The sequence below is a fragment of the Vombatus ursinus genome, unplaced genomic scaffold (assembly GCF_900497805.2).
Source record: "Vombatus ursinus unplaced genomic scaffold, bare-nosed wombat genome assembly UNPS02015030.1, whole genome shotgun sequence".
In the NCBI taxonomy this organism is placed as follows: domain Eukaryota; kingdom Metazoa; phylum Chordata; class Mammalia; order Diprotodontia; family Vombatidae; genus Vombatus; species Vombatus ursinus.
Window position 1 is genome coordinate 1,196,677 of NW_020954808.1, and position 25,875 is coordinate 1,222,551.

Here is a 25,875-nt window from a genome sequence, read left to right on the forward strand (position 1 = left end):
CTGCCTAGGGTAAATCGGCCTGGTTCCTTCCACGCTGGATTTGGAGGTGGGAAGACCGGGTCCAAATTTCCGGATGCCTCTGTGGCTTTAGGCAGGTCGCTTGGCCTTTCTGGGCCTCAGTCAGTCAACAAGCATTCATTAAGCGCTTCCTATGTACCAGGCTCTGTGCTAAGTACTGGAGTTACAACGAAAGGCAAAAACAGTCCCTACCATCAAGGAGCTCCTATTCCTTTTTTTCTTATTGAGATGAATTGAAGCGATCTTTTTTGCTCTTACAAATCACTTACATTCCCTGTATCCCTCCTACTCCCTTCCAAGAGAGCCATCCCATATAACTAGGAATTTTTAAAAGAGAAAAAATCTGCACAGCAGATGAATACCATAAAAATTGTAAATATAACAATTCATGTCATTCCATGCCAGTGGACACACCTATCCAAGCTTCTGCCGAGGAATGGGGGAGGTGTCTTCATCATAGCTCTTCTTGGTGATTTGGGGACAGAAGTTTGCTTTTGTTTTGTGACATCTCCACTTGCTTCACTTCATTTAGGTCTTCATAATTCCTGGTACTCATCATATTTTTTTAATTTCTTGCTGCACAATAATATTCCATCGTATAAACGAACCACAATTCGTTCAGCCATTCCCCAGGCCGTGGGAATCAACTTTGTTTCCAGTTCTTTGCTATCACCAAAAGTGCTGCTATAAATATTTTGGTGTCTGTGGGAACATTCTTTTTATCAATTATCCCTGGCATATATGCGTAATAATGGAACCTCTGGGTCAAAGGGTTTGGACGTTTTGGTCAATTTATTTGCCTAATTTGAAAATGCTTTCCAAAATATTTATACTAGTATCTACAGCTCCACCAACAATGCATTAGTGTGCATATCTTTTCACAACCCTTTCACCATTGACTTTGTCATTTCCCGTTTTGCTGTGTGGAAGGTGAAACTTCCAGGTTACAGAGTCTGGACATGAAACACCGACTTTGTGCTAGACCCTGTGTTAAATTGCTAGGGATACAAAAAAATGACATGAGAGTCCCTGCCTTCAAGGAATTTATAATGTAATGGGAAAAGACGGCTAAAAAGAAGTTCAGGGGGTGGGGTTGTGGGGAGGACAGTACCTAGCTTAGGGGTGGAGGGAATGAAAAAGTCCTACAATCAGGGTAAGAAGTGACCCAAAGAGATATCACTTATATAGTTGATTGATCTTGCAGGACAATGAGGTGCTGGAAATTGTGAGATCCAGGAAAGTAGTAGGATGGGAAATGACAAGGGTTCTTTTGTTTTGTTTTGTTTTTGCTTTTTGGTGAGGCAATCCGGGTTAAGTGACTTGCCCAGGGTCACACAGCTAGTAAAAGTCAAGTGTCTGAGGTCGGATTTGAACTCAGGTCCTTCTGACTGCAAGGCTGAAGTGCTATCCCCTGAACCACCTAGCTGCCCCTCTTTTGATTTTTTGAGTCAATCTCTTTTAGTGATTTGGAGCATTCTTTTATAGAGTGCCTAATAGTTTGTAATTCTTTTGAGAACTGTTTGTCCTTATCTTTTCACCACATCTATTGGAGAATGGATTTTGGTCTTATTTTGGTCTTCTGTCAGTTCTGTCTCTCGGATATTGAATCCTTATATTAGAAATATGATATGAAGGTTTTTTTCCCCATTCAATGGATTTCCTTCTTATCCTGGATGCATTGATTTTGGTTGTGCAGAAGCTTTTCAATTTCACGTAATCAAAATTAGCTGTATTTTATCGCTTGTAATTGCCTCTATAGCTTGTTTAAGAATACTTCTACCTGTAACTGTGAAAGCAATATGACTTGCTTCTCTTCCAATTCTTTTTTATAGTATGACCTCTAATATTCAAATTGAGGCACTCACATTTTAAAGGGGGAGTCAACACGTAAATAACTAGATTCATATAAGATATGTACAGAGGAAGTGTAAGGCAACCTGAAGGGAAGGCGTTAGTAGCTGGGGAGGACCAGGAAAGGTTTCCTGGAACAGTTTCCTCATCTTTAAAATGGGGATAATAGGATACACCTGATGGGGTTGTTGTGAAGATCCAATCAGAATGTATAAAAAGGTCTTTGCAGTTTTTACAGCTGTTACCTTTAAAAAAAATTTTTTTTTAAAAAGCTGTAACTCCTAAGAGAAGGAAGATAACCAGGATACACATAGTGCTTTCTAAGAGTTTACAATCAACCAAAGGAAGGAAATTCCTCAAGCTCGAAGAGGTATTCATTCTAGGTAGATTTCCAAGCTTGTGAGCCTCCCAGGAGCTACCCAGAAAGGTCCTGAGCAGAATTACCCCTAGGTCCACCATACCCAGGGATGATATGCATATGTACAGAATACAAATACTCCAAGTTTCCTTTCCACTTTCGTCTCTGTTCTAAAGCATCCCGATAAGGTTTTTCCCCATCCTCCTCCGTAGGGTCTCTGGCTTCATCCCAGCTCTCCGTTCCATCTTTACTCCTGGCCCCTACAGGCTCCCAGAGCAAGCTCGGTAGAATCTAAGCTCCAGGAGGGGGAGGGGCTTGGATATTTTTTCCTTTGTATGCCCAGACAGTAGGCACTTAATAAGTGGGCATCGATTGATTTCTATTCCAGCCTCTTTGTTGTTGATGTTGTTGAGGCATTTTTTTTAGTCATGTCCAACTCTCCATGACCCCATTTGGGGTTATCTTGGCAGAGATACTGGAGTGTTTTGCCATTTCCTTCTTCTAACTCTTAGCTCATTAAAAAAAAAAAAAATCTTTTTGGTGCTGAACTATGATTTCATTTCGAGACCTCCAGAGGTACCTGGGGCACCTGGGAGGTTGTTACTTTCTTAAAGTCATACACTTTGTGTCTGGAGGACCTGAGCCTAAGGCATCTTGAGTCTAAGGCTGGCTCTTCACCCCTGGAGCCAGCTCAGACTGGCTTGAGCCAATTGGGCTCAATTTATTGTTTGGCTGATTTCTAGCCTTAAGAAATAAAATAGATTAAACTTAAAAGTGTGTCCAGAGTACATTTTCTCCCCTCGAGACACAGTTGTTAAATACCAGTATACTCCAGGATCTGGGGAGCTCTCTCCACCACCAGCCTCATCTTTCCAAATCCCTTTTGTGGTTTGTCTTCCGCCATTAGCACATAAGCTAACAAGACTTTCTTTTTGCTGGTATTTATATTCACAGAGTTGACTGCCACATATTCAGAGCTAAATATTTTAATGCTTGTCACCTCCCTCCCTCCCTCTCTCCCCAGCCTTGGACTCAAATCAGCCTTCTCCACTGATTGGTCACCCCAACGTTTTTCTTTGAATAACATGTTCCCCAATTATATATAAGAACAATTTTAACGTTTGTTTTTTACAGTTTTGAGTTCCAAATTCTCTCCCTCCTCTCTCCCCTCCCTGAGCCGACAAGCAATTTCATATAGGTTATACATATGCAATCACACAAAATATATTTCCGTATTAGTCATGTGGTCGGTTACCCCAACTCTTAAAACACCAGGATTCTAAAGCTCAGTGAGCAGCCACTGTATTCCATCTCCCATCTCCCAAGCCTTTGCCCTGGTGGTCCGCCAGACATGGAATTCACTCCCTCCTCATTTCCATCTCCCGGAATCCACAGTTACCTTGAGTCTCAGCTCAAGTACCACCTTCTACATTTCCTGATCCCCTGATGGCCTCCCTACAAAAACTACCTTGGATTCATTTCCTTCGTACTCTGGGTCCCCTTGTGTGCATACAAGTCACCCCCTCCTTAGACTATAAGCTCTTTGAAGACAGAGACTGTTTCACTCTGGTCCTTGTGCTTAGGACATAGTAGGTGATTAAGAAATGTCTGTGGTTGATCTAGTCATTCTGGAGAGCAATTTGGAATTATGTCCAAAGGGCTATAAAACTGTGCATACCCTTTGACCCAGCAATAGCACTTCTAGGGCTGTATCCCAGAGATCATAAATAAGGGGAAAGGACCCACTGTACAAAAATATTTATAGCAGCTCTTTTTGTGGTGGCAAAGAATTGGAAATTGAGGGGATGCCCATCAACTGGGGAATGGTTGGATAAGTTGTGGTATATGAATGTAATGGATTACTATTATGCTATATGAAAATGATCTGGAGGACTTCAGAAAAACTTGGAAATATTTATATGAACTGATGCTGAGTGAAATGAGCAGAACCAGGAGAACACTGCACACAGTAACAGCCACATTATGGGATGACTAACTTTGATAGACTTAGCTCTTCTCAGCAATGCAAAGATCTAAGACATCTCCAAAAGACTGATGATGGAAAATGCTATCCACATCCAGAAAAAAAAAACCATGGAGTCTGAATGCAGATGGAAGCGTACTATTTGCTCTCCTTTTCTTTTGTTGTTTTGTTTTATTTCTTCTTTCTCTTGGTTCCTCCCATTAGCTCTAATTTTTCTTCACATCTTGACAAATGTGAAAATGTTTAATAGGAATGTATAAGTAGAGCCTATATCAGATTATACACCATCTTGGGAAGGGGGGAGAAGAAGGGGGAGAAAATTTAAAACTCAAAATCTTATGGAAGTGAATGTTGAAAACTAACAATAAATAAATTATTAAGAAAAAAAGGAAAAAAAGAAGAAATGTTTATTGACTGACTGGCTGCTGGGAGGACTCGGGACTTCTCCCGCCCCTCTCACCCCACCCCCACCCCCGCCCAGACCGAGGATAGGGGTTCTCGTGCACAAGTCCTGGTCTCTGGCCTCAGACCAGGAGCTCCGAAAGGTCAAGGCTGAGTGTCCAGGGGAGAAAGGGGCAGATAGACTGCCTCCCAAGACTCCTCCTCCTCCAAGAAGGTCCTACACAGCTCCTTCCCCCTACTATGTCTTTGTCCTAGAGGCAGAACATGGCAGATACTAGAGATTTCATTTGAGGGGCAGGGAAGGTACATTATGATACTGGTCATAAGACAAAGATTTAGGGCAGGAATTCTCAGAGACGCTGTGCAACCCAGCGGCCTCATTTCACTGAAGAGGAACCCAAAGCCCCTGCTGAGTCACATAATCTGTCGAACAGCATTTATTAGGGACCTACTATGTGCTAAGCACTGGCGATACAAAGAAAGTTTAAAAATTCACATTGTAACGAGGGAAACAGCATGCAAACCACTGTGTACAGATAATAGACATACAGGATAAATTGGGGAGAATCTTAGAGGGGAAGAACTAAGCCCAAGGAGTATGAAGGAAGGCTTCTTGTAGAAGGTGGGATGTTAGCTGAGACTTGAAGGAAACCAGGAAAGGTAGGACACAGAGGTGAGGAAGAAAAGCGTTACAGGCATGGGGGATAGGAAGGAGGCCAATGTCACCAAATCACAGAATACTGCACAGATAGGGAGTAAACTTCAGATGTGTGACTCAGCCAAGTTTCTAACCCTCTCTGGACCTCAGTTTCCCCTCAGTTAAAACTATCAGGTCGGGCTCCTGGCTGATGGATTAGACAGTCCCCAAGGGCCCTTCCAGCTGTGACAAAGGTGGTGGGGAGATATAGTGGAAAGAGCACCTGTCACCTGTGCACCTTTGAGCAAATGACACCATTTCTCTGGGCCTCAGTTTCCTCATTTGTAAAACAATAGAGTTGGATTAGAGGGAGTATAGTTCCTTCCAGGTCTAAAGCTATGAGCCAATCTTGGTCTTGAAAAAAGGCATTTTGAAGGAAGTGTCTTAAGGGGTAGAGGTGGGGTAGCGAGGTAGCGGCAGTGTATAGAGCACCAGCCCTGAAGTCAGGAGGACCTGAGTTCAAATCCAGCCTCAGACCAAACACTTGACACTAGCTGTGTGACCCTGGGCAAGTCACTTAACCTCCATTGCCTTAAAAAAAAAAATAGGTAGAGGTGAGTAGGGAGACCATTTGAGGTATGGGGAGGAGCCCATGCCAGAGCAGGAGATAGAACCACAGTGTGGGAAAATAACCAGGTCAAGTTTGGCTGCAGGTCAGAGTTTAGGAAGAGCACAGCAGAAAGGGGAGGGAAGTCAAATTGTGAAGGGCTTTACATTCCAGACTGAGTCAAGTCAACAAGCATTAATTAAGCACCTACTGTGTGCCAGGCACCGAGGCGCTAAAGATACCAATTGGGACACTAAATACAAGAAAGAAAGGCAGTCCTTGCCCTCAAGCTTCCATTCTAAAGGGGGAAGACAATAAACATCAAAAGAAAAAAGTGGAGGCGGGGCAGGGGAAGAGGTGAAGGTACTCAGCTTGGGGACATGATAGAGAGCGTCGGTCGCGGTGTAGAGTCTGGAGAGGAGCCAAGACTTTGACTTCTTCCTTAAAATGGGGGCTCTGGGAGGAACCAGTCAATCAGAGGGAGAGGCTGCAGGGGCGGGGCCAATGTGAGCCTTCCAGGAGGTGAAGAGGCTTCTAGAGTCTGAGATCATTCTGATGGAATTGAGTGGAGGTGATTCTGGAGAAGAAACAGAGGCTTTTGTACTTACTTCATCCTAGAAGCAATAGGGAGGCAGTGAGGATTCTTGAACGGAGAAAGCCACATGCTTAGATGGCTTAGGGTTTTAGAAGTCCCAGTTTGGCAACTGTATGGACCATGGACGAGTCTCTCTCCCTGCCTCACCTTAGTTTCCTCTTCATTAATCTGGGGAGCCGGGGCAGGGAGAGTTGGAGCAAATGAGCAACTTTAAAATGACAAAATCCTAAATGGTGGCAGTGACCAATGACTCCAGCTGGAGGAAATCCGAGAACAAATCCCCTGGACTCAATTCACGCGGCACTCTCTGATCTTAACTGGTAAGCAACTGAAATCTGGCCAAGATGCTTAGAATAGCTCTAGCCCAGCCAGGCTGCGAAGCACCTAGCACCCTCCGTCTGGGTTGCCTCCAGAACCTCCCCATCCTCTTGGGCTCTTCTAGAGAGACCACCTGGGCCTGCCCCAACCTCCTCTGACACAGGTTTTCTAGCCTGCCACTGGGCAGCCCCACGCTGGGACCTTACTCCCACATTTTTGACTGGGAAATGGTGGTGTGGAAAGAGAATAGGATTTTGGACCCAGAAAATCTGTATTCAAATCCCTTCTCCACTCACTATCATTGTAACCTTGACCACATTATAACACGCCCCAGAGCCTCCATTTCCTCATCCATAAAATAAAGATCATAAATTTAGGGCTGGGCAGGACCTTAGAATCCATGAAGTCTGACCCCAAATTAAGGAATGAAAAAGCATTTATGAAGTGCCTACTATGGGCTGGCACCTCGAATACAAATGGAAGAGCACCACAGCCCCGGTTCTCCAAGATCTGGAGTTCTCATGGAAGAAGGCAACGTGAGAAGGAGGTTCCAGCCAAAAAGCAGATGAAAATGCTCATGATGACAATGCCTCTTCTTGAATGTCATTTCCACGGATAAAACCACATTTGGTGTCAAGAACTTTCTTTGCTGGTTCTTCAGTAGATTTGGCTGCTTCAGGAAGCTTGGGGAGAGGTGGGCTTCACCAGCCCCTGCAGGGGCAGTTGACAGGTTGCTTTCCTGAATGATGGTTGTGGTGGGCGGGGGCTGGCTAGTACCAAGCTTGGTGATCTGGGGGGGGGGGGGGTCGCATGTTCCTGGGACCCTTGGATTTACCTGACCCTAGGTAGCAGTTGTTTGACAGATGGTGCTGGTGCTGGCGCTAAAACTCTTGCTACAGCAGGGCTGCTCCCTGGGGCCCTGAAATTCCCAGAGTTTCTTAGATTCTGAGACCTGGACTGTCTAGCAAAGGAGGAGAAATAGCGGTCAAGGCAGTGGCAGTAGTTTGACCCTCCTTCTCTCCCTCAGGCTGCTTCAGGTGAGGAAGATGAGGTGCAGACAGTTGACTTGCCCAGAGTGTTGTCCTGAGTGAGTATTTGAACCCAGATCTTCCAGACTTCAGGTCTGGCACTTAGAGAATCCCTAAAGTCCTGTCCAGTTTAGATCTGAGCTTATGATTCAATAAACTGAGGGGTAGGGTTCCTAAAGAGAGATACCTAAGGACATTTAACCCCCTATCAAATCATACCCTTCCTACAACAAGAATCCTCATGGGGTCTGTCTCACAACAAAGGCCCAGAGAGGCCTGGAGACCCACGGTTAATGAGGTGTTACAGCCCAAAATCAATCAGCCAATAAGTATTTATTAAGCGACTACAGTGTGCCAGGCGCTGTACTAAGCATTGGAGATACAAAAAGAGGCAAAAGTCAGTACCTGCTCCCAGGGAACTTACGGGTCTAACAGGAGAGACATTAAGCAAAAATATGTGCAAATAAGCTGTATATAGGAAAAATAAGAAATAATTAAAAGAGGTGAGGCACTGGAATTAAGAGAGGTTGGGGATGTATTCCAAAGTGTTAATCACCAAAACAATCTGGTATTGGCTAAAATCATCAGAATAGATTAGGTACACAATACACAGTAGTAAATAGTAAATGACCATAGTAATCTAATGTTTGATAAACCCAAGACCCAAGCTTTTGGGACGAGGAGTCACTATTTGACAAAAATTGCTGGGAAAACTGGAAAGCAATTTGGCAGAAACTAGGTATAGACCAACATCTCACACGATATACTGAGATAAGATCAAAATAGGCACATGATAGAAATATAAAGGGTGATATCACAAGCAAATTAAGGGAGCATGGAATATTTTAACTGTCAGATCTATGGATAAGGGAAGACTTTATGACCAAACAAAATAGAAAGTATTACAGGATATAAAATGGATAATTTCAATTATATCAAATTAAAAAGGCTTTACACAAACAAAACCAATGCAACCAAGATTAGAAGGGAAGCAGGAAACTGGGGAAAATTTTTACAACGAATTTCTCTGATAAAGGTCTCATTTCTCAAACATGTAGAGAAATGAGTCAAATTTGTAAGACTACGAGTCATTCCCCAAATGATAAGTGGTCAAAGGATATGAACAGGGAGTTTTCAAAGAAGAAATTAAAGTTATCTATGGTCATATGAAAAATGTGCTAAATCACTATTGATTAGGTAAATGTAAATTAAAACAACTCTGAAGTACCACCTATCAGATTGGCTAATATGACAGAAAAGGAAAATGACAAATGTTGGAGGGAATGTAGGAAAATTGGGACATTTTTTTAAAAATGATTGTTGAAAATTGTTTTTACATGTAATTGAGGAAAAATAAAATAAAAATATTATTTAAAAAAAAGAGAGGGGATAGGGAGGACTTCCTGTAGAAGGTGGGATTTTATCTGGGACTTGAAGTAATCCAAGGAAGTCAAGAGGCAGAGATGGGGGAGAGCATTCCAGGCATGGAGCCAAGAGATGGAATATCTTGTTCATGGAAAAGCCAGGAGGCCAGGGTCATTGGATCAAAGAGGACATGTTCAAGAGTAAGGTAGAAGGATAGGAGGGGCTAGGTGCCAAACACAGTATTTTGTATTTGCTCCTGAAAACTATAGGAAATCAGTGGATATCACTGAATAGGGGTGTTTGACATGATCAGACCTGTGCTTTAGGAAGATCCCTTTGGTAGGTGAGTGGAAGCAGGCAGACCTCCATCATCAAGGGGTGAGGTGATGGTCTGCACCAGGGTGGGGGCGGTGTCAGAGGAGAGGGGAGGGGCATATTCAAGAGGTGCTGCCGAGGTGAATATGACAGACCCGGACCACAGCTTGGATATGGGGAAGGGGGGAGTGAGGAGTCCAGGATGTCTCCTGGGTTGTGAGTCTGAAGGCCTGGGGGAGGTGTTACCTTCTCCAGTAACAGGAAAGGGGGTAGGAGTGAGGAGAAGGGTTTAGAGGAAAAGATGATGAGTCCCATTTTGGACATAATGAGTTTTAGATGTTTATTGGACATCCAGTTCGAGATGTCTGGAAAGCGTAAGCAGAGAGGCTGGGTTAAGAAACGCAGACTTGGAAATCGTCAGCATAGAGATGGTAAATAAATCCATGGTAGCTGATGAGATCACCAGGGAAGAGGGCCCAGGACAGCACTGGGGGTCCCTTAGGGTCAGAGGGCAAGATCTGGAGGAGGATCCAGCAAAGGAGACAGAAGGAATGGTCAGAGGAGTAGGAGGAGAAGTGGGGGAGAGAGAGAGAGAGAGAGAGAGAGAGAGAATCAGAATCTGGCTTCTTCCCTGGAGATGCACAGAAGGGAAATAGGCTAGTCTGTTGCAGGAAGGCGAGAAGAGAGGACCGAGCTGGCTTCAGTTCTGAGAAGTGCACCCCAAGGCCTGGAGAGAACCGGATGCCAGAGAGAGGAGAGGGGGAGGGGAAGGAGAGGCAAGCAGAGGACGTAGGAGAGTTGAAAGAGGGAACTGGGTGTAACAGAGGAGACCTAGTGGGAGGCCGTGTTCTCAGGAAAAGGGAAGGTGAGGGAAGAGTCTGAACCTGGAGGGGGAGACTGGGAGATAGGCAGGCCTGAGTAGAGCCACCCTCCCAGTGCCTAGGGCATGCATGGGCTCAGTCTCCCTTTCCTTACCTAGAAAGAATGAGCCCCCCACTCTCAGAACCTCAAGGACCTCTCTTCATGGTACTCTTTTCCCCAATCCTCTAGGGCCCAGCATAATACAGTGGAGAGGACAGTGGGAAGGAGTCCTGAGCTGGGTTCTAGACCCACAGACTTGCTGTGTGATCTTGGGGAAACCCTTTCCCCTTTGGGCCTCAGGTTCACTCCTCCTTCATCCCTGTAACTCAAGGAGGCTGAACTAGAGGACTTCTCAATCTCCCCCACTCTGGGGATGATTTTAACTTGCAAAGACTCTGACAGTTCTGTCCAGTTCTAAGGTTCTGTGTCCCGCAGAGGGAGGGGAGGCCCTCTGGAAGCCAGCAAAGTTTGGGTTAAGAGTCCTCAGGTTGGGATTGGTCAGGACAGCCACACCTCCTTTCTTCCCCTTCACCGCCCCCCCCCCCACCTCCAGAAGTACTAGATACTGGCTGGCCGACCTAGCCCAACCTCTTGGCTCAAATTCCTGAGCTAGACTTAATCTCTAAGGGAAACAGCTTCAGGCTTTCCCAAGCCCAAAAGGGATGCCAAGGGAAGGTGAGGCTGGGGCGGCCAGGAAAGGAAGAGACTGAGGCCCAGCTGTGTCCTTGCCAGGCTGACACTGGGCCTTCTGGATCCCCGTCTGAAGGATGAGGGATGGTGGATGGGAGCAGGTCACTCTAAGGCCCTTCTAACTCTGAGACTCTGGATGAATCCCAAAGCCCCTGATACACACAGCTAGTGCGGCAATTCAAGTCACCTCAATCCCACGAGCATTTATTGAGTGCTTACTTTGTGCCAGGCACCGTGCTATTGCTGGAGTTGCAGAGACAAAAAATAAAAAGTGTGTGTATGGGGGGGAGAGAAATGGGACCTGTCCTCAGGGAGCTTGCATTCCACTAAGTAAGTCTGCTCTGGTGCCCCTCGGGGTGGGGTGGGGGCAGCCCCACCTTCCTCCCCTCTCAGATGCATCAAATGTCCAGTTTTCCGTGTCAACTAGGACATTAATTGTTGTATACTCTGCAGGGCAACAGGAGCAGAAAGCCGGGGTGTATGTAGTGAGAAGAATAAGGGAGACTCCTGCGGGGTCCCTCAGGGAGTGGAGGCAGCTGCAGGGTCCAGACCTGAGGACCTGAGCTAGGCCCAGACGAGCTCGCTAGCACACACCTGGCCTTGGCATCAGCAGCGGAGCCCCGGGTGAGGGACAGGCCAAGGCTGCTCGCTGCCACATAACACCGGCTCTTAAATAAATAATCCGTAGATTGTCAGATCCTGGGCCAGATCCCCAGGTGTGGCCGGGGCACAGGGGCAGGGCCTGGCTTAGCTTACTCTTAGAGACTTAGATCCTTTCCCACCCTCTTCTCCGACAGGAAAGTCAACAAGCCAGGTAGGTTCGGGAACAGAGCTCTCAAGAAGCAGGACCAGCCCCCTCCTCCTCTCACCCCCAACCCCCACCCTGTCTGGATCCTGTCTCCACTGACCCCTCCACACACAGCCCTCCCTCACTTCAATCCAATTCATTTGCAAGTCAAGGCGTCCCCTTCCTGATGTCACTCGAGAACAAAGGACAAACAATCCTGAGTCATAAGAGACTGTGATTCCCCCCACCCTGAACAAGTGGGGGTGGGTCAGTTAGTATACAAACATTTATTAAATACCATGAGCCAGGTACTGTGCTGAGGTAGGGATACAGAGAGGGGTACAGGCTAGGAGCTCTAGGCATCCAGTAGTGACAGCCTAGAGCCCCAGGGTTTGCTCTGGGACATCTGAACAGAAAACTGAGCCATGAGAAGAAGATTGAATTTGGAGTCACTGAACCTGGGTTCAGATCCCAGCTCTGCCACAATTACCTGTGTGACCCAAACGCAGCCAGGTAGCACAACTCCCGATTAGAGAGTTGGGCCTGGAGTCATCAAGACCTGAGATCAATCTAACCTCACATACTTGCTGGGAAAGTCACTTGACTACTATTTGCTTCAGTTTGCTCAACTGTAAAATGGGGCTAATAACAGCCCCTACATCCGAGGGTGGTTGTGAGCATCAAATGGGGTAAAATTTGTAGAGCGATTAGCACAGTGTCAGGCACATAGGGACTTGACAAATGCTTGTTTGAGGAAACCTCCCTGGGCCTCATTTTCTTTCCTGTTACATTTACTTTTAATTTTATTTTTTTCTCAATTACATGTAAAAACCATTTTAACATTATTTTTTTAATATTTCCAAATTCCCTTCCTCCTCCTTGAGAAGGCAAGCAATTTGACATAGATTATACATGTGCAGTCATACAAAATATTTCCATAATAGCCATGTTGCAAAAGAAAATACAAGCCAAAAACCAAGAATAGAAAAGGAAGGGAAAAAAGTATGCTTCAATCTGTATTCTCTGGAGATGGGTATAATTTTTTCAGCATAAATTCTTCCTAGTTTCCGTGCATGTGGGACTCAGTTTCCTCATCCGTAAAAAAGAAAAGGTTGGACAAGATCGCCTCTGAGATGCCTTCTAATCCTGAATCTTATTTTCCCTTGGAATCCCTGTTTGACCTGGGCCTCTCCTCATTGTCCCCCACACAAGGATCCTGCCGCTTTCTCTACGTCTAAGTGAGCAGGAGGTTCCTCATCTCTCTCTCTCTCTCTGTCTCTCTCTCTCTGTCTCTCTCTCTGTCTCTCTGTCTCCCTCTGTCTCTCTCTCTGTCTCTCTCTGTCTCTGTCTGTCTCTCTCTGTCTGTCTCTCTCTGTCTCTCTCTCTGTCTCTCTCTCTGTCTCTCTCTCTGTCTCCCCCCCTGACCTTTCTCTCCCCCCGCCCCCCCATTGAAGGCAGGGTTGACGTGTTCAAGTCATCGAGCTGGCCTCAGGATTTCCAGTAACCTCACACCCTGGCCTCTCCTCTATGCCCCCAGAATTAGTAGGAGCAGGTGTTGACCTGCCTCAGTAAGCTTTGACCTCTTGTCTGTGCCCAGATACTTCTTAGTCACAGGGGGCAGGGTGGGGGAGAGGGGGAGACCAGAGATGGGAGGGGAACAGAGAAGTCCAATCCACTGCATGCCTAGGACCTTAGAACCATAGAATTTCAGGGCTGGAAGGGAGCAGGAATGCCCATAATTTGTTCAGGTGTTTTTCAGTTGTGTCTGACTCTTCGTGACTCCATTCGGGGCTTTCTTAGCAGAGATCCTGGAGCGGTTTGCCATCTCCTTCTCCAGCTCATTTCACAGATGAGGAAACTGAGGCAAACAGGGTCAAGTGACTTGCCCAGGGTCACACAGCTAGTAAGTGTCTGAGGCTAGATTTGAACTCAGGAAGATGAGTCCCCCTGACCCCAGGTCTAGCACTCTGTGCACTATGCTGCCATCTAGTTATCCTATGGCCATAATAACATACCTTATAAATGGTCAACCAATCCTGCGTTGGAGACCCTCCAAGGAGGGAGAAACCACCACCTTTCACTGTGGCCTACTCCAGCTCTAAGCATTAGGAAATGTTTCCTGATGTCAGGCCTGGATCTGCCTCTTCGCAAACTTCCTTCACGACTTCTGGTTCTGCCTGAGTCTGATCCTGATCAAGTCTTTCGGACAGACTTTCAGACACTTGAAAACAATTATCATTCCCCTGCCCCCACTCCCCACGCCCATCCCAGTCTTCTCATCAGGCTAAATATACTGGTACTTTCAACCAATCCCCACATGGTAGTGACTCAAGGCCCTTCGCTATCCTGGTTGTCCCCTCCGGACACTCTTTGGACAGCTTATCAGCATCCTTCCTGAGCCATGGGGCCCAGAACTGAATGCAGTACTTCAGATGAGGTCTGATGAGGGCCAGCACAGTGGGACCATCACTCCCTCTTCCCAGAAGCCACGATCCTCTTAGGGCAGCCTGCTTGAATTAGCTTCTGTGACTCGTTTGGGGCTGAATCACCCTGCTACCTCCTGTGCTTGTAACCCCCTAAAAACCCCAGATCTTTTCCAGAACAGTTACTGCCCAACCATGGTTTCCCCGTCTTCTATTCATGAAGTTGATTTTTCTCTACCCAAGTGCAAGACTTTTACCTTCGAGCCTGGTGAATTTCATCTTGTTATATTCTGCCCAATGCCCTCATGTGTCAAAATTCTTTGGGATCCTGATGCTTTCTCCAGAGTATTGGATGCTTCCTAGCTTGGTTTCATCTGTACATTTGATGAGCACACCATTTATGCCTTTATCCCAAGCGTTGATTGATAAACAGCTTAAACAGCACACAGCCAAGCACAGAGGCCTAGGGCTCTCCCCCGGAGACTTCCTGCCACATCATCACTGAATATTTAATAATCATTCTTTAAGAATGGCCATGAAACCTGTTCTGAAACACATCCAGCTAGGGAGAGACCCAGGGCAGCACATGCCAAATCATCACCACCATCTCCCCTCAGATCCTAATGGAGATAGCCCAGGACCCTGAACCCAAGAGCCTTGGGAAAGCAGTGTCCTTCAAACCACCAGACGTGCTCCCAGGCCGTTCCCAATAGCCATCACTGGGAAGAGAGGTCATTGTCAAGAAGGGATCCCCCTTCTTCATCACCACCAACAACAATTGCTGACCAACTGCCCCCAACAGGGAGATAAGGGTAGGAGATCTGGGAGCGGCAGCCCCCCACAGATCACCAGCCCTGCCTCTGACCCAGCCGTCTCAGCCATCACCCGGAGAAACAACCCCTGTGGAGAAGGGGCCAACCACCCCCTTTACTGCCACTCACTGAGAAGGCAAGCCAGCCTAGCTGAAGAAGACATTCTGAGAAAGAGACAGGATGAGAAAGCATGTTCTGGCCAAGCTGAATGACTACCACCACCCTCAGACTCTGATGGAGACAGCCCAGGACCCTGAGGCCAAGGACCTTGAGAGTAGGAGAGAGGCCAGTCCAGTGCCCATAGCTATCATCCTGGGAAGCAACCCCTGTGAAGATGCCTGGAAATTGCTCCTACAATCTTTACAAAGATTCATAAAGAAAAGTTTTTGTCCCAAAGTCCTTGGTACTGTCAAATTATTCAGCATCAGAAACCGAACCATTTCATTGGAGGAAACGGCATTTAAGGAGGGTCATAACTCTCTGCTTTGGTGCTAGCCCCTAAGGACCATGGGACGTTTCTATCTTGTAGCTGAAACCTTCCCCATGTGTTGTCTCCCCCATGAGAATGTAAGCTCCCTGAGGCCAGGGGCTGCTTTGCCTATAGTAAGTACTAAAGAAATACTCCATCCAGCCACCCAGCCATCCATCCGTCTACCCGTCCATCCATCCATCCACCCATCTACCTATCCACCCATCCATCCATCCATCCACCTATCCACCCATCCATCCATCCATTCATCCATCCACCCATCCACCCGTCCATCTGTCCACCCATCCATCCACCCATCCACCTATCCACCCATCCATCCATCCATTCATCCATCCACCCATCCACCCGTCCACCCATCCATCCACCTGTCCATCCGTCCATCCATTCGTGTTTTCTCTTCTCTCTGTCCACGTTCTCCATAAGAATAGCATGAGATACTCTATCGAGAGCTTTGCTGAAATCTAACTAAATTATATCCACAGCATCCTCCTCAGACACCAGTTTAGTAATCTTATAAAAAGGGGGAAAGGAGGTTAGGCTGGCATGATGTGTTTGGATGAAGCCCTGTTCCTTCTCTACAATCACCGCTTCCCTTTCCAGATTTTCAACTCTCTTTAACGATCCATTCTAGAATTTTCCCTAGAATAGAAGTCCAGCCCACTGAGCTGCAGCGAGCAGATTCTATCCTCTTTTTTTTTTGATTTTTAAAAATTAATTTCTTTTGATTTATCAACAATCACTTCCATAAGCTTTTAAGCTTTAAATTATTTCTCCCCCTTCCTCCTCAACTCCCTCCCCAAGACCACACAATCTGATATATGCTATACATATACATTCTTATTAAACATATTTTCATATTAGTGATGTTGTAAGAGTTAGAACCAATAAGAGGAACCACCAGAAAGAAGAAACAAAACACAACAGACACAACAGAAGAAAAAAAAAATAGCAAATAGTATGCTTTGATCTGCATTCAAACTCCATAGCTCTTTCTTTGGATGTAGATAGCATTTTCCAACATGAGGCCTTTGGAGATGTCTTAGACCCTTGCATTGATGAGAAGGGTTAAGTCTTTCAACATTAGTCATCGCACAACGTGGCTGTTTCTTTTTTTTTTTTTTTTAATCAAGATGGCATTTGTCCTTTGCCAGGCTTGAGGCACCCCGGCCTTTTGCATGCTCTTTCCCATGGCCATTCCAGCCGCCAGATCCCCTGTGGCTTCAAATCATCAAGGGCAGTAGAGGCTCTCTATCTCTTTCATTATCTTGGATGTCTATGCCTTCTTTGCCCTTTTTCATGCTGCCATTTTCACCGTAAAGGTCATTCTTCTTTGCGGAGAAAACAGCAGAGGAGAATAAAAGGACGGAGCAAAGATCCTCTCTTTTGATCTGATGTTTTCTTTCCCAGGATGACTAAGCCCCCCAGCAAGGTTTGAATCTTGTGATTCTGAGATTCAAGGAGGGCCGCCTAGGCTAGAGAGAGGGGCCCCCTTTCTCAGAAACTGCTCTGACAAAGCTTTCTGTGGTTTCGTCACCCAGGCCGCAGCTGTCTGGAGAGCAGTAGTGGGGGAGGTGGTAACCGAGGGTCCAGGGGTTTCAAGGTCTCCAGGGCTTTCCCAAGCCCTGGGAAGGAAGCTCTCCAAGCGGATGAGTCACATTGTACACAAGAGGAGAGCAAAGCCTCACCCTCACTCGGGGTCACAGAGCTGGAAGGAGCACCCCATCACTTGATTGATGGATGCACTTTACGAGACAGGTAACAGCACAATCAACTTCAATGAAGATTATCCTTTTCAAAACCCAAGCCTATCATTTTATAGATAAGGAAACTGAGAAGTAGAACATGAGAACATAAGAACATGAGAAACAGAAGTAAGAGAAATAAAACAACTTGCTCAAGGTAAGCATCAGAGCTCAGGATTTGAACTCAGGTCCTTTGCAGCAGAGACAGCGCTCTTTCCACTGGTCCATGCTGCCTCCCTTGCCCAAGGTCACACCCAAGGTGAAAAATGACAGGGGCAGGATTTGAACCCAAGACATAGGATCATGGCACTAGAACTGGAAAGTCCCTTCCAGGTTCATCTAGTTTAACCCCTTTCTTTTACTGGTAAGGAAACTGAGGGCCAGGAAGGTATAGTGAGTTGCCCAAGGTCACAAAGGTCACAGAGGCAGGATTCTAATCCAAATCATAGGAGCATAGACTCAGAGGCAGTCTAGCCCAACCTATTCATTTTTCAGACAAGGAAACTGAGGCATGAGATTACAGGGCTGGCCTGGGATTTGAACCCCAGATCCTCTGATGCCTAGGCTACGACTTTTCCACGGGACAGGGGTATTGCCTCTGGCACATGATCGTGAATGTCAGAACTGGCCTTTGTACTCCTGGCCCCTGGCTCTTTCTGTTACAACACATTGCCTCTGGGAAAACCACTTGGAGGAGAGGGTGAAATTTGGATCCCAGTCAGGAAAGGAAAAGGGACACTTTTCCCAAGATCCAGGCTCTCCCACACTGGTCCGGACACCGGGAGATGGTTGAAGGCCTAGGTCTGGCTGTTTCCATAGAAATAGCTGGGCCCTACCCCACCCCTCTGCTGAGTGAAAGGGATGCAGTTGCCATGACGACCCTCATCATCAGAGATTCCTAAACAATCCAGCTTCTCTCCCCCCAGGGAAGCCCTAGGTAATTCAGGATAAAAATGACTCCATGAGCTGCCCTCCAACATATAACCTCTCTTCTCCGCTCTGGTCCCCTCCTTTCCCCATATGTCTGCTCCTCGGCACTGGTCCCACTGCTGCTCTCAGAGACCTGTCCACAGAGGTGAAGGGAGCCTGGAGGAATTGTGGGGAAGGAGGCTAGAGTATTATGTCAGGCCACCTGCGCTCTGAACTTCCTGCAGAATTTCCCCCTTGACGTCTTTGTGCAAAATAGGTGTGGTGACAGACGAACCCTAGTCTTTGTCCACATGTGCTATCATCCTAGAATTACTAGGGCCCATGATGAGCTCAGAGGAGCCAGGACTGAATCTGCTCTGGTACTAAGGTTCCTGGATCCTTGGAAGTGCTAAGGGCCTGTTAGATTGAGGGGAGGGAAATGCAGAGTGGGTTGAGGGGTGGATAGGTTCTCGCTGGGAGAAGTCAAGGCTGGGGTGGGGGCAGAGGAACCCTAATACCCAGACAGAGCCGGAAGGTGCCAAAAGCTGATGAGGAAGATGGGGAGGGTGGCCATTGAGGGTTGCCCCCTTGAGGCCCCAGTCCTAATGATGTAGAGGGGGTGGAGGTAAGGATGGGATCAACGTCCCATCTCAGAAGAAACCTAGGGGCTGTGGGTTGACTAGAGGGAGGAGGGAGGGCAGAAGAGAAGTTTCATGAGAACCTTGCCTCCTGTCCTGACCTTCACCTCCCAAGCCCAGCTGTAGGGGCCCAGGATGCATCTGATCCAACCACTTCTGAGGACCTACCTCCTCCCTTTCACCCTTTAAAAGGGTAGCTGGAGTCAGGAAGCCTGCCTGGCCAGAGCTTTGAGGATGGGATGAAAGGAGTTAGAGAAGGCCGCAGCAGCTTGTCGGGAGATGGGGGGGATAAGGATACGTGTCTCCTCCGACTGGTGCTCGACGGAATACCCTGGCACCCCCTACACCTTTCATTCTCAAATTTGGCACTCCTTAATAGAAACCATTGTCACCACCCTTAGACAGGCATATTCCAAACATCCCTTCTCCCATGTCTCCTAAGAGGGTTCCTGAGTGATTAAAACCTTGCAGAAACAGGGACTGCCATTTCAAGAATGCCAACTTGTCCTCCCTAAAGTCACCCTGGTTTGGCAGAGGGGCAGGAAGTGGGATCCCCCGCCAGGGGCCTAGAGACAGAGGCCTACAGAGTGCTAGCACGTATATGGGGGCAAAGGGTTACGTCTTCAACTTGCCCCAGGACTGACAGAGCTTCCTCGGCCAATGTTTTGGAATTCTCCATCTAAACTTCCAAGAGTCTCCCTTCCCAGGCACCAGGGATACTCCCCAAGCTTCCCCAACCATCCCAGGCCCTCCGGGAGTTAAACCTGAGTGACTGTCCATGACCTACCCGCAACTGGTTTAAAAATTATCTCCCCCAGGCCTCCAGCTCCCTTCTCCGATCCAGACCGTGCCCAAACTCTGTTAATCAGTCCCTGGTGGGAGGGTGGGTCCACCTTCCAAACTTGACCCCTGCCCTCAATCTTTACTCCCCTGAAGAGATATTTGGACCTCACGGCCTAAGAGGCCAGTGAGAGTGCCAGGCAGCCAGTGTCCTCCTTCCCTCTGTCTGTCCCTTCCTCCCTGGGCTGGGCCAGGAGACACCACGTCAGCTCTCTCCTCCATCCGGCAGGTAGGCAGGTGGAAGAACCAGGCTGTCCTCTGTTTGCACTCGGAGCAAGGCCCAGCTTGGATCTCCACCAGTCAGGGCAGGCCCATCGCTGGCATTTCCTCCTCCCTGGGTCCATATGCCCGTGGGGAAGAGGCAGCTCCTGGCTTCTTTGGGGGTGGGTGGAAAATCAAGGCTGCCCAAGGACAAGAACCATGACATGGGCAATACTTCAAAGGCATAATCTCACTAAAATCTCACAACATTCCTCCCAGTGCCTACAGCTAACTTTTATCCTCATTTCATAGAAGAGAAAACTTCTGGGAGGGAGACCAAGCGAAGGGACCTGCCCATGGTCACACAGAGCTAGCATCTGAGGCTGGATTTGAACTCAGGTCTCTGGGACTCGTGCTGTCCCCTGAGTCGCCTCGATGCCCACCTTAGAGATGACCTCTCAGGCTCCTTATCTGCCCACCCATCTTCCTGGAGCACAGGGCTGAGTACCTGCGCCTTCCTGCTCCAGGGGGGGCAGCAGCCCTGGGCCATCCTGGTTGAACAAGAGGTAAGAAGCTTCTCCCTCAGGCCCCACTTAGCTCATCTTGGGCCAGCCTGAAGAGGCCAGGAGAATGCTATTTTTGGAATTCTGTTGCTTATCGTTGAACATTGGGAACATTATCCTCTCCAGCCCCCACCTGACTGGAAGCTCCAGCTGGGCAGGGCCCAGCCCCCAGGGTCTGGAACAGAACAAGCTCATTCGGTGTTTGCTGTAGCAAACACGATAGCTCATCAAAGAAAATCAAGCTGCCTCCTTTTGAAGGTTAATAAAGTGAGGGCCAGAGAAGGCTCAAAGTCTGAGTCAGGATTCAAACTCGGGGTGTCACAGTTAAAAAGCCAGCTGTCTTTGCACTACCATGATGTGCGGGCTTGGCAAGCTGGTTCTCGGTGCCCCACTTCTGCTCCTTGACTAGGGTTCTGAAGGACCTGGCATCCATAACCTCTTTTCTCTTCCAACCTTGCCCTGGGTTGCATCACTCAGGTTGGGAGGGCCAGAGGGGCAGGGCTTCTCCAGCTAAGAGCCTCAAGGCTCCTGGGGCCTGCCCAACTGGGAGGCACCGAGGGACCCACCCCACTGGGAGGCCCAAGTGTCCAGTGCCAGCTGGGCAGGGGCGGGGCTTCCACGTCTCTCCCAAGGCCCGAGGATCACCAGCCCTCCCTTCCTCCACCCACCACTGTCGAGGTACTAGAGGGGAGATGGGGAACCTTCAGAAAGCCACTGGCCAGGTACAGAAATGGCACCCCAGGAACCCCACTGGGGGTGAGCAGGCAAGAGACACTGTAGACCTGGGCTCAGGCTCTCCACTTACCTCTGCCTGGCTGTGTCTCTTGGCCTCGATTTCCACCCCTGTAAAACGAGGAGGCCAGGGCTGGACTAGAGGGGCTCTCCAAGGCCTCTTTCAGCCCAAATGGTCTATCTCTGATTCAAAAGCTCTTGAGATCTAGAGTTGGAATTTTAGCCCTAAAAAGCCCTGGGACTTTCAAAGCTCAGGGCCCAGACTCAGGCACCAAGAGGAGACTGGGAAAAGAAGACAAGGGGCCCAGGAAGAGACTGACACCAAGGGGAGAAGGCAGGGGGCAGGCCAGGTCCACAACTTTATTGGGAGCTCCAGGTACACACACATGTACATATGCGCACGCGTGCGCGCACGCACACACACACACACACACACACACACACACACACGCAGGCTTGTTCACATGTTCACAGCATCACTGCCATGACAGCACGGTTACAGGGTCCATGGCACACACACAGGGGCCTCCCCTCCTCCTGATTCCGGCCAGGGTGTGGTCCCACCGTCCCAGACGGTAAACTGCTGGGGAATGGGGGGAGGAGGACAGAGGGGCGGGGGCTGGGGGTGGGTGTCCCGGGCCCGGGGACCACCTGGGCCCCCTCATTCCAGCGACTGCAGCATCAAGAGCTGTTTGAGCACCTTCGTCTGGCTCGTCTCTCGGATCTCGCCAGCCAGGAACATCTCATCCACCACTGTGTACACCTGCAGAGAGAGACAGGGAGGGAGGCAGGGCTAGAGGGCAGGCAGCTGGCCTTGAGGAGTCCCTAGCTTCAGGTGCTTGCTCGGTAGGGAGGAGAATCCGGCTCTCTGGGCCTCCCTCAGCCTCAGGAGTCCCTACCTTGTAGAAATTGAAGACGAGGTCCAGTTCACAGACATTGTGGAAATACTCGTTTAACACCTAAGAGGCAGGGAAATAGAAGCAAAAAGGGGCTGACTGGAAGACAGCATTGTTAGAAGGCAAGGGCAGCTCTCCCCTTCTCCTCCCCCCACCTGGGGGCCTGGCTGACCCCCACCCTCCTCCCATCTGAGGGTCCCTCTGAGCAGCCCCCAGGCCCACCTCCACGAAGTTGTGGATGGCCTCCAGGTAGGCCAGGTTGTTGTCATTGACATCCACACAGATGCAGAAGTAGAGGCCGGCGTAACGGCGATATATGATCTTGAAGTTGCGAAACTGGAGGCAAAGGGGCACAGAAGCCAAAAGTCAGGGCAGCGCCCACTGCAGCCAGCTCACTCAGCAGGCAAAGGCCCAGGGGCAGAAGGCCTCCCCTGAGGTCACCCAATGGAGGGGGGCCGAGCCTGGCTCACGGCATCCACTCCTTCAGCTGGCCAAGAGGCAGAGGCATAGGAAAGGAGGGAGAGAGAAAAGAAGAGGAAAGACAGAGGGAGGAAGAGGAGAGGGGAGAGGAGAAGGGAGGACGAGAGCGGGGAGGGGAGAGGAGACGAGGGGGGAGAGGAAAGGAGGGAAGGAGAGGGGAGAGAGAGAGAGAGAGGGAAGAGGAGAGGAGAGAGAGGGAGAGAGGGGGGAGAGGAGGGGAGGGAGGATGGGAGAGGAGAGGAGAGAAAGACAGGACTGGGACAGAGAAGAAGAGAGAAAGAAACAGGGACAAACCAGAGACAGAGACAGAAGCAGGTAATATACAATGATGGACCAGTGGGGCTAGAAAGAACCTCCGAGACCATCTCAAACAAACCCCTTTATTTGACAGAAAAGGAAACCAAGGCCTGGGGAGATCACACAGTGATTCCAAGCAGAGCCAGGCGCAGAAAGCAGGTCTGGCTGGGCCCTCTGCACTGCCTCAGGCTTAGAGGAAGACCTACAAAGAGCCACAAACAGACCCAGAGAGACCAGAACTCCTACAAGAGAGCAGGACGAAGCTTCCAAATCCTCTAGTGAGCCTTTATTCTGTGCACAGCCACCTGGCAAGGTCTGTGGAGGGGCTGAGCCTCTGGACCCCAGCCTGAGGCTCGGGCTAGACAGGTCCAAGGACGACCAGTCTGGCTTGACTTTTACAGGTGAGGAAACAGAGACCTGAGCGGGGCAGTCTGGAGTGACGCTCAAGACCTTTCCTCCTCCCTGTGCTTAGAAGCTGCGGCCGGTCCGGCCTCCTCCCTTTTGCTTGGCTGTTGTACCAGCCTGGTCCGGCCTCCTCCCTTTTGCTTGGCTGTTGTACCAGCCTTCTCGTAGGCTGCTGAAATCAACAGCTAGAAGAGTTCTGGGACCACAGAAAGACAAAGCAGCCAGTCACCTCGTCCACTTTAATCCCCTCAAAGACGGAAGAGAGGGGATGTGACTCATTCAGTATCCCAGTTTAAAATAGGAAAGGGCCCTGGCTTTGCAGGCAGGAGGATCTGGGTTCAAGTTCTGGCCCTGCCATTCGCCACCCTTGGGACCCCGGGCGAGTCCCTCAATTTTCTGGGCTTCCATTTTCTCATCTATAAAACGAAGGAGTTCAACTAAGTTCAATTCAACCAGCAACGCCAGACACAGGAGGCGATCCAAAGGCAAATATGACTCAGCTCCTGCCCTCAAGAAGCTTCCATTCTCCTAGGGGAAACAGCACGTACACAGTACAGTATACAGAAGGCCTGGGTTCGAGTCACTGGGGTGCTCTAGCCTGGACGGGCAGCACCCTGGCTTCCTGGGCTGGTCCCCATGCCCCTCTCACCTCCTGCCCCTTCCTGTGCTCCCCGCACCTCCCAGAACGAGCCCCAAGTTCCACCACCCCATTTCTGGGGCAGTGACAACTGTCTCATCTTTGGAGATGGACCTGAAACGCCTTCATGGCCTCCAGGGCTTGCCGTGGGAGCATCGCGCCCTCGTGTGGCCCAACGGAGAACTACAGCTGGGCTCTCCAGGCTGAAGAGGCCTTGGGGACAGGATGGTGGGGGAGTCAGAGGGAAGAGCCCGGAAGCAGGGACGGGAACCTCCAGGGTGGACATGTGGGGAGCCGCAGAGGCCTGAGCCCTCCCTCTTCTCCCTCCAATGCTGCTATTTGATACTCGAGGCCGTCCCCTACATTTTTCCTCTCCACGGTCCTCTAGGGTCCAGCCACACCGGCCTTTTGCTTTACCTCATAAACGAAACTTCATTTCTCATCTCCATGTCTTTGCATGGACGGTCCCTCATGCCTGGAATGCCTGCCTTCCTCACCTCCGCCGGTAGAACCCCTGGCTCCTCTCAAGCAGTGCCTCTTCCAGGAAGCCTTCCCTCCTCCTCCTGCCCCGAGGTGGGGATACCTTGTGGTCTAAAGTGCCTCTCCGTACCCTGTATCTTGTAAAGCTGTGCTGACATACATAATCTTCTCCATAGAATGTAAACTGCTTGAAGGCAGGACAAGTCTTGTGTTTACTCTATGAACCCATGGCACATAATAATGAAGATTCACAGGGCTAGTATTACACTAGTGCCAGGACAGGAGAGGATCCACAGACAAACATGGCTCAGTCTCTGCCCTCAGGAAGCTTCCATTCTCCTGGGAGAAACAAACATGTACACAGGAAAGTATACAGAAGGCCTGGTTTCAAATCTTACTAGCTGATTGCATTACAAGTATTATCCCATGTGATTCTTACAACAACCCTGCCAGGTAGGTGCTATTGTCATTATCCCCATTTCACAGATGAGGCAACTGAGGCAGAGAAAGGTGAAGAGACTTGCCCAGGATCATCAGGAAGTAAATGGCTGAGGACTGATTTGAACTCAGGTCCCCCTAGCGGCTCTAATTCTTGTTGAAAGAAAGATTGATTCTGGATCTTTTAAGGGGCATCCTCCAGCATCTGCCTGCAGCTTCCACTGATGGTGGTCCACGCCCCTCTGGGGAGCTTTGAATTTGGAAAAACGTTTCCTTACAGAGAACCCAAATCTGCCAGTCAGCAACACCCACATAGGGTCAAGCAAAGCACTCCTTAAAGACTTTGACCGTGCCCCCTGAGTTTTCTGGTCTGCAAGGTACACACCCCTAGTGTTGTCCCCAGACCTCTGTCTGGTGCACTCTCTGGCCCTCTCATCACCATGGCGACGCCGCCCCTCCCCTAGGATGTGCGCCTCCTTCTAACAATAATAACTAACATTCATGTAGATTGATTTTAGGCTGGCAAAGCCCTTCACAATATCATCTCATTTGAGCCTCACAACAACCCTGGGAGGGAGGAGCAATTATTATCCCCATTTTACAGATGCAGAAACTGAGGCTGAATTGAACTTCCTGCCCCACCCAGCTGCCTTATCGAGGAGGTCCTGAGGTGAGGGCTGGGGGAGCAGGCTGAGGGGAGAGCATTCACCTCCACAAAATTGGTGTGCTTGGCATCCCGGACTGTGACCACAGCATGGACCTCCTCAATCAGCTTTTGCTTCTCGTCATCGTCAAACTGCATGTACCACTTGGCCAGGCGCGTCTTGCCTGCTCGGTTCTGGATGAGAATGAATCGGATCTGAGAAGAAAGAGGAAGCCGTGAGCCCGGGAAGGGGTGGGGGTGTGGGCAGAGTCAGAGGTGGCAAAGCCTGGAGGGGATGTGCTCCTGAGGAATCCGGGTCCTTAAGCCATCCAGGTTACCTCCCCAATGGAATCTGCCACAGCCTCCCCCCACCTTGGGCCTGGGGGCACCCTGGGGGGCGGATTTCTGCTGGACCTGAGTCATCCTGCTCAGC

The 25,875-nt window shown here is 49.1% G+C and overlaps 1 protein-coding gene across 1 annotated transcript in view; it reads right to left on the bottom strand.

Annotated features, from left to right (window-relative positions):
* Positions 1-21,494: 21,494 nt before the first annotated feature.
* AP2S1 (adaptor related protein complex 2 subunit sigma 1) overlaps positions 21,495-25,875 on the bottom strand; it is a 5,198-nt gene continuing 817 nt past the window's right edge. Inside the window, 4 exon segments of the mRNA XM_027845834.1 lie at positions 21,495-21,929; positions 22,066-22,125; positions 22,285-22,398; positions 25,509-25,658. Coding sequence (XP_027701635.1) covers positions 21,828-21,929; positions 22,066-22,125; positions 22,285-22,398; positions 25,509-25,658 — 426 coding nt within the window. The 3' untranslated portion in view covers positions 21,495-21,827.